General features: G+C 41.6%; 1 protein-coding gene across 4 annotated transcripts in view; it reads right to left on the bottom strand.

Moving 5' to 3' along the window:
• sgcz (sarcoglycan zeta) overlaps positions 1–13,229 on the bottom strand; it is a 422,317-nt gene that overhangs the window by 186,155 nt on the left and 222,933 nt on the right. For all 4 annotated transcript variants that reach the window (XM_079681302.1, XM_079681304.1, XM_079681303.1 and 1 more), the window contains exon 2: positions 6,221–6,430. In XM_079681302.1, the coding sequence (XP_079537428.1) occupies positions 6,221–6,430 (210 nt within the window). The remainder of the gene's footprint in view (positions 1–6,220; positions 6,431–13,229) is intronic.

Below are 13,229 nucleotides of genomic sequence, written 5' to 3'. Positions count from 1 at the left end.
CAGACCAGGATGTCTTCAGTAACATTCAGTCTATAAGTGTTGCAACCATTGACCGGGTGTTAAAGAGGCAACACCTCAGAATGAAACAGATCTATAAGGTTCCTTTTGAACGCAACTCTGACCGTGTGAAGGAGTTAAGGCACCGGTATGTATAGGTAAGGACCTCAATCACACTGATGGCTTGCCTATATTTTTAGTATGTCTGACTGCTTACAGTAATGTAAAACAGTCCTCTGTTTGTTTCATTTTCTTTAGCGAATGATGGAGCTGGAAGGCAATGCATTACCACATGTTTTTGTATATGTGGATGAAGCAGGCTTCAACCTCTCCAAAGTGAGGAGACGTGGGAGGAACCTTATTGGGCAAAGAGCGACAGTCTTTGTTCCAGGCCAAAGGGGAGGAAACATAACATTGTGTGCGGCTATCTCGACACAAGGCGTCCTTGCTCACATCCCTTTAATGGGAGCATATAACACGCAACGTGTCCTTGCCTTCCTGGATGTCCTGTATGACGGACTTGTGCCACCAGAAGAGAGGGATCAAGTGAGGTCGGTTCACGTGGTCATATGGGACAATGTGGCATTCCACCACTCTCGTGACGTGAGGGCATGGTTTGAGGCTCATCCACACATGGCCATGGAGTTCCTCCCTCCATACTCCCCATTTCTAAACCCCATTGAGGAGTTCTTCTCTGCCTGGAGATGGAAGGTTTATGACCATCATCCTCATGACAGAATGCCCCTTTTGGACGCAATGAATGCTGGCTGTCGGGACATCTCTGCGGAATCCTGTCAAGGGTGGTGTCGACACGCAAGGAGATATTTCCCACGCTGCCTTGCAAGGGAAGACATACGCTGTGACGTAGATGAGGCTATGTGGCCAGACAGACGCCAAAGAGCAGATCAGTAAAGTTATATAGATCTCATTCTCTGCTTTACTGCTGATTTACATCATTTACCCATGTTATTTTTTTCCAGTGTATTGCTATTCGTCTTTTGTTTCTGTTACGGTGCTCTTCTGAAAATGAGACAATAAAAACAATGGCATAGTTACAGTAAGACTCTGTTTTTCCTATATGTAAGTTTGTTTCTCCCAACTTGTCAGTTTTCCGTTCAGTTTCCAATATCGATAGCTTGAGGTTTGTGTATTGATGATTGTAGTCAGTATTTAGTGTGCCACTTAGTAATGACTGTTCAAATAGTCTTCTCATGAGCTGACAAATGTTTGTTTTTGGAGAAGGTATCTGGTTTTGGAAGGGGTATTTTTAGTTTTGAGTGCCTTAGAGCACTTTGCAAGAAATGTATATTGTTATGGTAGAATGGGTTATTATGGTGACCGGAGTTTCAGTTATGAAAACACATTTGTCTCATTAGAGGACAATTTGTTCTGTTTCGATCGACTTATTCTTTTTTGTGACCAGTATTTTCAGTTTTGGTCATGTAAGTGCATTTTGCAAAAGATATTCAGAGTTATGGCAAGTGTGTTTCTGTTTAGATGGCTATGCTCTTGTTTTGAAGAAATGAATTTAGATTCTAAAAAGTGGGTTTAGCGATTGAGAAAAACTGTAAAGAGGCAACACCTCAGAATGAAACAGATCTATAAGGTTCCTTTTGAACGCAACTCTGACCGTGTGAAGGAGTTAAGGCACCGGTATGTACAGGTAAGGACCTCAATCACACTGATGGCTTGCCTATATTTTTAGTATGTCTGACTGCTTACAGTAATGTAAAACGGTCCTCTGTTTGTTTCATTTTCTTTAGCGAATGATGGAGCTGGAAGGCAATGCATTACCACATGTTTTTGTATATGTGGATGAAGCAGGCTTCAACCTCTCCAAAGTGAGGAGACGTGGGAGGAACCTTATTGGGCAAAGAGCGACAGTCTTTGTTCCAGGCCAAAGGGGAGGAAACATAACATTGTGTGCGGCTATCTCGACACAAGGCGTCCTTGCTCACATCCCTTTAATGGGAGCATATAACACGCAACGTGTCCTTGCCTTCCTGGATGTCCTGTATGACGGACTTGTGCCACCAGAAGAGAGGGATCAAGTGAGGTCGGTTCACGTGGTCATATGGGACAATGTGGCATTCCACCACTCTCGTGACGTGAGGGCATGGTTTGAGGCTCATCCACACATGGCCATGGAGTTCCTCCCTCCATACTCCCCATTTCTAAACCCCATTGAGGAGTTCTTCTCTGCCTGGAGATGGAAGGTTTATGACCATCATCCTCATGACAGAATGCCCCTTTTGGACGCAATGAATGCTGGCTGTCGGGACATCTCTGCGGAATCCTGTCAAGGGTGGTGTCGACACGCAAGGAGATATTTCCCACGCTGCCTTGCAAGGGAAGACATACGCTGTGACGTAGATGAGGCTATGTGGCCAGACAGACGCCAAAGAGCAGATCAGTAAAGTTATATAGATCTCATTCTCTGCTTTACTGCTGATTTACATCATTTACCCATGTTATTTTTTTCCAGTGTATTGCTATTCGTCTTTTGTTTCTGTTACGGTGCTCTTCTGAAAATGAGACAATAAAAACAATGGCATAGTTACAGTAAGACTCTGTTTTTCCTATATGTAAGTTTGTTTCTCCCAACTTGTCAGTTTTCCGTTCAGTTTCCAATATCGATAGCTTGAGGTTTGTGTATTGATGATTGTAGTCAGTATTTAGTGTGCCACTTAGTAATGACTGTTTAAATAGTCTTCTCATGAGCTGACAAATGTTTGTTTTTGGAGAAGGTATCTGGTTTTGGAAGGGGTATTTTTAGTTTTGAGTGCCTTAGAGCACTTTGCAAGAAATGTATATTGTTATGGTAGAATGGGTTATTATGGTGACCGGAGTTTCAGTTATGAAAACACATTTGTCTCATTAGAGGACAATTTGTTCTGTTTCGATCGACTTATTCTTTTTTGTGACCAGTATTTTCAGTTTTGGTCATGTAAGTGCATTTTGCAAAAGATATTCAGAGTTATGGCAAGTGTGTTTCTGTTTAGATGGCTATGCTCTTGTTTTGAAGAAATTAATTTAGATTCTAAAAAGTGGGTTTAGCGATTGAGAAAAACTGTAAGATGATTACAATGATTAATATAAGTAATTGTCCAGACATGCAATGACACAAATAGCAGCTGGATGTTTCTGATGGATATCAGAGATATGCCGGTGAAAACCAAACAAAGAAAAAAGTATGACACAAATGTCCTGCAAAGCTCAGAGGGACATCTCGTGTTGATTGCAACAGAAACAATTGTGCAAAAATCCCAATCTGAATCTGAATATATTTGCAAAGCACACACTTGCCAGACAGGATCCAGATAGTGAGGTTGAAAGGCGAGAGAGACAGCCTGCCTTTGTTCCGTATGTGAATGCTCAATCAGAGGTTTCTAAGAAAGTTGTTTCATGTTTTTCAATACATGATTACAGGACTGGTGCTTACAGTCAGTCATTTACAATGTGTTGTTCACATTATAAGGACTCTAGCGTGCTTTGTGACATATCTTCTTAAATATTGCAAAATCATAATGAACATGTGGAGAACACAAGTTGAAATATATTGCAATAATGTTATCATTGACATGTTTCTCTTTGGTTTATGTTTAATAAAAACAAATAAAAAGATATAGCAGGGTCTCTTTCAGCAATAAATGCAATTCAGAAATGTATGTTTTAAGTAACAAGCATATTCACCAGGTCTATTCGTCTGCTGTGACAAAAGGTCTGGAAAACTGGATCTTTTAAAACTATTTTTAACACATAAAGGTCACTTTTATAGAATGGAGTTAACTATGTTTAATTATGTATTGTCTGCTGGGAATCTGTATTCCACCATCACCAATATAACTCAGTAGCCTTCTCATTATAGATATTTTCACTTTTGTAGGTGTTTTACAGCATCATGCAGTCAGACACAGCTCAAACACTCTTTTAAATGCTACTACAGTTGCTATGTGACATTCTTGAAAGAGCTACCAAATATCACGATATGTGAATGTGTGTGTGTGTGTGTGTGTGTGTGTGTGTGTGTGTGTGTGTGTGTGTGTGTGTGTGTGTGTGTGTGTGTGTGTGTGTGTGTGTGTGTGTGTGTGTGTGTGTGTGTGTGTAGTGGGTTCAAAAGAAAAGCAAAGATATATTATTTCTGGGTGGTAATAGTGTTATATAATGTTAACTATGATAAATCAAAGCTTAAATATCTCCTTTCATCATTAGCCATGTGACATATAGAGCCCCTGATAGAGTTTTCCACTGTTATATTAACTTGGGGAATTGTTGACACTGAGCTATAAAGGGATATTGTCTCTCTCATAAATACTGTATTGGCTCTATCTAATGTTGCTGACAGAGAAAGTAGACCGGTTTTATTTAGAGATTTATTTTAAGAAAACATACATAAGCAGAAATTGACTACACTTATATGGCTTCTCAAACGCTACATTGTCTCTGTCTACGCTTCATTCCCTGACCCCTCCTCCATGGAGCACTGACACCACTCGGGGGCTCAGGAGACCTCAGAGGCCAGGAGGGGGTTCACACACTTTATTTAAACCACATGGAGACTGATACTTACTCAACCCTGTCAGCCCTCAACATTCTTTTCTATATCTATCACTCTCTTTGTCAACCCATCATGCCTACCCCATGTCGCGCCTTCCTCAAGGCCTCCATAGCAATCAAGTCTATCTTAATCCATCTCTGCCTGTCTTACTTCTTTCTTTGTTTTGTAATGCTTTGTTTTTCCCTTCTCTGTCCACCATACTGATCTCTACTCCTCCGGCTACTCTCTTTCAGACGTCATCATATAGAACTGCTGGGGAATAGATGAATAGCTGGGCAGCTGAAAGGGTGATGTTGTAGGATAACACAGAGAATGTTATTGTGTACAATACTTATTTCAGAATAATTCTAAAGTCTGACAGCTGACAGGTAAAAAACAAGAGAGGTCAGGCACATAAAAAAAAAAAATGTGTGTCTTCTATAGAATGAGCCAATTTAATTAATGTTGTCTTTGTTGTCATTTCCTATTAGCACCATTTGTTTCATCATGACTCAAAGGAACAAAGATGTTCGAAAGCAACCTTTTTTCCCAGGTCAAAACCATATTTTGAGGAGCAAAAAGAATCAAATAAGAAAGTTCAAATTGCCTTATTTCTATCAGTAAAATATATATTTGTTGCATTAGAAAACATGTATGATTTGGTTATTATTATTATTATTTGGTTAAGTGTATGAATAAAGACTTTTAATAAAATATGCTTGCCCTGCCTTTAGAAATCTGTGTATCTCTTGATTTCTCGCACAGTCTGTATTTTTCAGAAATAGCACATAGCTTTGGAAAAATGTTCCTCTCTTTCATGCATAGTGCTGGATGCCTCCCCTCAGGCATAGTCAGCTGTCTTTCACCCTCCTCTCCCCCACTCCCCTTTTATAATGCCAAGTTGCTTATTGAAACATAAGGCTTGATGTGGGGAGGCTTTAGCAGAGGTTTTCAGGGGTCATAGTCTGCCTCATTTGCATATATATGATCACACTGTAGCCTCTTTAGCCCCAAAGCAATATAGGATATTGGATGTACGGATGCTGTAACCTCCGGATGACATGCTCAGAAAGTCAAGGCTGAAACGAGAAGAATGAACACATAAAGGGTGGCCCTGATTTGAGATGTTGTTACGATTTAGTGCTACTGTTCAGTATATGTTATTTCTTCACTGGATGTTCCCCAAATAAGTCAAGTCAAATGTACTTATTGGGCATTTTAAAAGCACAAAAGCATTGTGTATCTAAGTGCTTTCCAAAAAGGTGCTTACAAGGCCAGAAAAAGAGAGCACAGCCTGTGCATCAAAAGCAATAACAAAACATAATAAAAATAAACATGTAGATAAAATCACAAAATTAGATCAATAGAACACGAAAACAAAAAAAGGATGTCAGCCAAATAGAAAAGCCAATAAATAAAACGAGGCTTTGGGATGAGTTTTTGGATATATGGACTGATTCAGCTGATTTTAGTTCTTCCACAACGCAGTCGCTGCAAATGCCCTTTCAGCTCCGGCCTCATCCAAGACAACCAAAAATAATGCCAACACCCCCCACCCCCCCCCCCCCCCCCCTCCATTTAATTAGTCTAGAACCGCCACTGCTTGTAATCTCCATATTACAGTAGTTTTCTCATATTAGCACAAACAACACTATGGCATCTCAAAAACACACACAAGCCTCTTACCGGAGTGAAGTTCATGACTTTGAGGATCCAGATGGTCAGTGCGAGGTTGACGATCATGGTGACGAGGAGCAGGAGGATGAAGAAGTACAAGCATCTCTTCCTCCAGCCATAGATTCCCACCGCTGGGTAGACCGGGGCACTGCACACCGACGCCCCCCGCTGGTGGAGCGGGTTGGGTTGCGCCGCGAGGATATACTGCTCCTGGGTCATCTGAAACAACAGAAGAGCGAAGCAGTAAGAATAAATTGTATTATCATCATTTATTTTAGACATATATTTCTGAGGCTTTCATTACGCTCCAAAACTGTGCACCAATTTTGAGTAACTTTTCTTGAAAGTTATAATTGGTAATTCCATACATTTAACATTTTTTTTAATTTCTCACTAGATATTTTTCATTTTGGGGTGAAATCTGCAATTACCCAGCTTGGCACATATTCTAGACCAGCATCACAGGAATTATTTTCAAGGAGAAAAAGACCGTTTAATGCAGAAACAATTGTATTCATGGCTGTGGGGAGGCTGGAAACAGGTGGAAAGGAAGAGGAAAAGTAGAACAAAGAAAAGGACAGAGAAAGAGACAGAAAGTTTGGAAGCGAGAGAGCAGGGGCGAAGGTAAAAGAGAAAGACAGTAGAATGATAAAAATGAGATAGAGTTGGAGCGGCGAAGTGGAGAGATAGCACGAAATCGAGTAGTAAGAGATATAAAAGTGAAGAAGGGGAGAGAGAGCGACAGAGAGAGAGAGAGAGGCTGAGATAAGATGTAGAGGAGGACAGAGTCCATTAGTTGTAGCGCAGCAGGAGGAGTCATTGGTGGAGAGAGATATGGACACTGACTGCAAGGCACTGCTATCTGTCCATCTCTGACTCTCTTACGCTCTCTAACTCCCCTCACCTTACTCTCTATACCTCAAACTCTCTCTCACTCTCCTCCCTCTCGCTCCCTAATTCACTTCCTATCTGGTCTGTTCTGCTCTCTCCCTCTCTATCAGTCTCTCTCACACACACACATTACATCTTTATTTGCTGAGGCTGCATGACCTTAACACTTCACTGACTGTTGATTTTCTCGCCCCTGCAATGCTTTTTCTCTATATAGTCTCACATGATGATACCAACAAGCCTTGATGGGAAACAAAGTTGCTGAGGAAAAATAAATAAACTGCAGACTTGGCCCGTTCAACTTTTGTCGGGTTTTCAGCGGAGGAGTCTCAGAAGCAAATATCAATCTGTAATGTGTCTCCACATGGGTCCTGTTTCTCTTACAAAAGCAAAGCCCAAGGACGTATTGAGCTATTGATGTTGTAATAATGCAGAAAAGCCTTCAAAACTTAAAAATCAGTGGCTAGCTGTCAGGGCCCTCTAGGCCTAAGATATTCTACAAAATAATATTTAAAAACATTAAAAAAGAAAATAAAAAGTTTTTAAATATTTATTTTTTAAATATTTGTTTAGTTATATTATTCATTATTTTTACCAAAATAACTTCATTTAATTGTATTTAAAATAACATTTCCAAATAAATAAATCCTTCGAATCTGCCTATTCAGTTTATGTTGGAATGTGAAGGGTTAAATGAAAGAAGCTTGTCTCTGCGAGGTGAAGACAGGAGCTGATCAGTGCTATGAATTCACAGAGGGCCCGCTATAGTAACTCAACGAGAGAGTAATGTCAAATGACAGTACAATTGACCAATCATGTCTTCCCTCTAAATGGGTGGGCTTTATTATCGCGGACTTTATGACAAGTTCCGCCCGCTGGGAAGTTTATGCATTTGTTATAACAACGGGTCAAGCTAGGCGGAAGTAGCTAATTAGCATAAGTGTGTTCATGATGTCTCACGTCAGTGACAGTGATGACATTGTTTCGAAAATGTTAACCGAGTCATTTTCAAGATTGAGTTACAATGATAAAGGATCAGCTACATGACCCCGCCATCAAGTACTTCATCCCAAAGGACAGGAGCAGGGCCGTCCCTCCCTACAGGAAGATCACGCAGACTGCGCGGGGCCCCACCTTGCAGAGGGGGCCTCATCTTGCGGAGGGAGCCTCAACTCAAAACATGGCTTCTCACTGAAACTGACACTTTTCACCTGTATCAATTTATTTTCACTCAAACTCAGGGACGTGGGAAGGGGGGGTGCTGAGGAGGCTGCAGCACCCCCATCTGTTGGCGGAGAGTTGTAACTGCAATGCCAAAAAGTTCACTAAACAAATCAATAAAAAAGTTTTATTTTGAGTTAACATTTTAGTGTAAGCAGTCTATAAAACATGGTTGTTTTTTAAATGGTTGATATATGGAAAATATCATTACTAAGTAGCAGACTACTATTACTGCTGGTCAATTCAACCTCCTCAACCGTGATTTTTCGCGCACAACGTTTTTTGTTATGAGGTTTTCTGTGTACTACAACAACCGCTGCTGGAGCACTGGAGTGCATGCCCTACGCAACGAAAAGGCTACGGAGGAAACATGCCTGACCCAGCTGGCAGCCGGGTAAGCAAGACACCGTCCCAATTACGCAGCACAACAGAGGCTGAAGATGTTGTACCAACAAAAGGAGTGGCATCATGGAGGAGAGAGTTTTTCGAGGCTCTTGATCTTTTGCAGAGTGAAATCAAGCGCCATTTTGACCAGAGTGGCATGGAAACTGCCTCACGCAGGGAGGAAACATTCCTTGCTGCTGCTAAGGGGTCAGTTGGCACAGAGGAAGACCTGAGATCTCTCCAGCTGGCAAGAAACATAGATGTCTCTGGTCTTCACATGCAAATGAGATGCTGGGAGACCTTACGAAGGATGAGGACTTTTGCACTGTTCACAAACTGGCTGTGTATATGACCAGCCTGCACATGCAAGAGGGCTCTTCAAATACGTGGAAAATCTCCTCCAGCTGTGTCTTTCCATGCCCTTCTCCGTGACCTCGTCTGAGAGATCCTTTTGTAGGAAGGTACAGAAACCTCGTCTACGCCTACGAGCCTGGAGAAATGAAAGTCTGTGAGTCTTACGGCTCCTAAACACGGCGGCGTGCGTTGTTGCTTGCCGGCGGGGGGGGGGGGGGGGCTGAAACTAGACCAACAACCAATCACATGAATCTCCCGTCCCAGACACACAAGCACGCGGTTTGATTAGCTAGAGCTTGCACTGGCATATGATTCGATTGGCTGACGCCTCCGTTGATGCGACAAAAGTAGAACATTGCTCTACTTTTGCAGCGAGCACCGCGAGAGAAGCTACGCTTTGCTCCCACAATGCAGTTCGGCGAATCGTGACGTCACCCCATTCAAAGTGAATGGGCAGAAGCATTGAAGTGGCAACGCATGCCGCCGTGTGTAGGGGCCGTTAGTGCGGCGTGGCACGGTTTCGCCGCTGCGAGGCTCCACTAGCAAAATGAAAGCATGTACATACAAAATAGGAAGCCAAGCCAAATTACACTTAAGAAATATCAAACTGCAACGAAAGTAACAAACACAATGCAATATTCTTTTCAATTTCAAAGAAAACAAATTGGGTTATTTACAGGTGTTGTTTTGTGTGGTAGAGGGTCGCTGTCGTTGATGCATTTTCCACCCCGGGCCGTTGTTTTGATATTCCGCTAAAGTATACGCACTGACATAATAACTCTTTTTTTTCGGGGTCAGAGGGCCTATAGGTATAAGAGTCACGGCTCGCCACTGTTCAAAAATGTTACTGCTGAATACGGGAATATAACATCCAAGCATAGAAACTGTATATTCTTCTATCCTTATGTATTTTTAAAATGTAACTTCTACTGTATGTGATTAACAGCAAATCACCTAGCAGAAAAGATTATATCAGCAAACTAAGACTAACCTAGCCATGCTTTTCAAGGGAAAATCCCAATAATCAACTAAAGTAACTAAAATGATGGTGTTGCTCAAATAATAACAGACTGACCAGTCCATCTACATGATGATATGTTAATGAATATAAGTGGCATGTTTTTATTTACACTTCAGGAGTGTTTTTCAACTGATTTAACCAAGATACTGGGTGATTGAACTTAGATAAGACAGAGCGTAAAAAAAAATCAAATCAAAGATGCAATAAAGATGTATTAAACCAAAATATATCTGGAAATACACAGACATGTGTAGTATAACTGCATTAACTATGAAGTGAATAAGTAGCTAAAGCAAAACATTTGTTAAAAATGGATAACACTGTTTTTAATATCAGATTGAAAGCAGGTGATGAAGCGATATGATAAATATCACAATTCGTTTTTTTCTGGCAAATGAAATATGGAGCTGATATTAATGTGCATACCAAATATGCATTTAATATTTGGAACCAATGAAATCCAATTAATTCAGACCTAGGCACAAGCTGGATATGAGATGCATAGTAATGCCAAAAGGAAAGAGCTTAACGTTTTTCAAGTGGGAGGATGGATTGATGCTGTTTTCCCTTTTCACAGTGAGGAAATGTTCCTGAAATAGTCTCAGCTGCTTCATCTCGTGCACCTTTTGTAAGTACCTTTTCACTCTGTACAGATACAATGCAATATGAATCAATAGTATTGCTGTGGAATGGAGCATTGGATGGGCTGGTGATAATTGTATCTCAGTATTCAGCGTCCACACTGATTCAATAGCAGAGAGTGTGAAATGAGTGAGTACCTGTATGCTGTTTTTCTGCAGTGTCATGGAATGCTAATCATTTTACTTTCCTGCATGTATCATTGGTGTGAATAAATAGTTGCACACATGTATATGTGTGTGTGTGTGGGTGTATGCTTTTGCATGGGTGTATCTCAAGGGCAATAATATGAATCAGGCAAGGAACCTATTTCAGCAATGAAAAAAAATCTGATTTGTTCACCATCAGAAAGCGTTTCATTTGCAGTAGGTTTGCAGATCCTGTACTTTTTGTTTTCTTTACTGGCATTATAAACTCCTCATAAAAAGTTCGGAAACATTATTTCGGTCGATTATTCTTCCCCTTTAATAATACCAATTGGTGTTGTATTTTATATCGTTGGAAAGCCTGATTAGTCAAATTTACAAGGAGGTACAACTTCTAAGGATTGTGCATTCGTGGAATGAGCAACACAGCTAACTGTGTGGATAGCGGCCCAAACAAATGTGCCAAAATCACCTGAAATATTCTTCTGTTGGTATTCACTCTCGTTTTGAGCTTCAAGTGTTGGCAGGTGTATGCCAGTCACAGGTGTGTGACTGACACCTGATTGGCACTTAATTGTGCATGGGTCCTGCAACTTTGTTGAGTTTGTGTGAAACATGCCACGTTTGTCCCTTCAGGATAAGGCCGTGCAATAGGGCAACTGGAAGCTCTTATTCCGGTACGCAGAGTGGCAGCATTATGTGGTGTCAGCCCTGGTAACATTTTCAAACTTAGGACCAAGTTCTGTGAGACTGGTGAAGTCAAAGACAGAACGCAAAGTGGCCGTCCCAGGAAGACAACAGCCCAAGAAGACCGGTTCCTCACCCTTGCTTCACTGAGGAACCGTAGGCTTTCTTCCATTTACAGGCAAGATTTGCACAACGGTACCACAGACAGATCTCTGATCAGACGGTGAGGAACAGACTGGACATGGCCGGTCTTCGTGCTTATAAGGCTGCCAGGAAGCCTGCAATGACTGCCCTTCACCGTCAGGCCCGTTTGTGCTGGTGAAAACATCACCGACAGTGGAACCTAAGAATGTGGGGCAACGTCATGTTCAGTGATGAATCAAGGTTCTGTCTGCGGAAGCTGGATGGCAGGATCAAAGTATGGAGACGACGTGGAGAACGCTATGCAGATTGCTGCACAGATTGCGTGACACCTTTCAATGGGCGCAGTGTCATGGTGTGGGGTGGTATCTCTCTCACAGGCAAAACAAAACTTGTCATCATTGAAGGCAATCTCAATGCAGTGCGATATCGGAATGAGATTCTGGAGCCAGTGGCGATCCCATATCTCCAGAATCTGGGACCTAACTCCATCCTCCAGGAAGTCAACGCTCGCCCCCACAGAGCCATGCATTTGGGAGTGGAGAGGATGGAATGGCCTGTCGTTAGTCCAGACCTCAACCCAATTGAACACTTGTGGGATCAGCTTGGGCGTGCTGTACGTGCCAGAGTGACCAACGTAACCATGTTGGCTGACTTGCGACAAATCCTGGTTGAGGAATGGGATACCATCCCACAGCAGTGTGTGACCAGGCTGGTGACCAGCGTGAGGAGGAGGTTCCAAGCTGTTGTGGCTGTGTACGGATCTTCCACACGTTACTGAGGTCCCTGACAGTGTAAAATTAATAAAGTGTAAAAATATGTGTTGTTTTTTCCTTATTACTGTGGGAGAGTGCAATCATCCAATTCAACAAGCAACTCAAAACGAGAGTGAATACCAACAGAAGAATATTGCCAGGGATTTTGGCACATTTGTTTGGGCCGGTACCCACACGGTTAGCTGTGTTGCTTATTCCACGAGTGCACGATCCTTACAAGTTGTACCTCATTGTAAAGGTGACTAATCAGGCTTTCCAACAATTTAAAATACAATACCAATTGGTATTATTAAAGGGGAGGAATAATCAAAGAAATAACGATTCCAAACTTTTTTTGAGGAGTTTATATTAATATCTACAAGTGGTATTGAATCGAGATAATTAAGAGTCACCTTTAGACTCTGTGAGTGACTTTGAATGACTAACTCCTTACTTATCCTCAGTCAGTGAATCCTGCATTGTCTTGTGTGTATGTGTCTTGTCTCATCTTACTCACAGCTATGGATGAATATCAATCAACTCAACATCTTGACAAAATGATATGTTCTCCTCCCAGATTCCACGCACTGTATTCGTCAAACTTTCTTACTCATTCTTTTGTCACAGAAAATGCCCCTGCTATTTGTCGCCTTTTCCTTGCACCTCAGTGCTTACGCCTTCAATTCAGACTCTCCAGATTCCTTCTACTTCTCTCTTTCTTACCCACCTCATTTATTTTGTCCTTTTCCGCTCTCTCTTCCTAACCAATCCATTTTGTT

The sequence above is a fragment of the Notothenia rossii genome (assembly GCF_949606895.1).
Source record: "Notothenia rossii genome assembly, chromosome: 1".
Lineage (NCBI taxonomy): Eukaryota > Metazoa > Chordata > Actinopteri > Perciformes > Nototheniidae > Notothenia > Notothenia rossii.
Note: the sequence above shows the minus strand (reverse complement) of the source record. Positions and strands in the feature narration are given on the sequence as shown.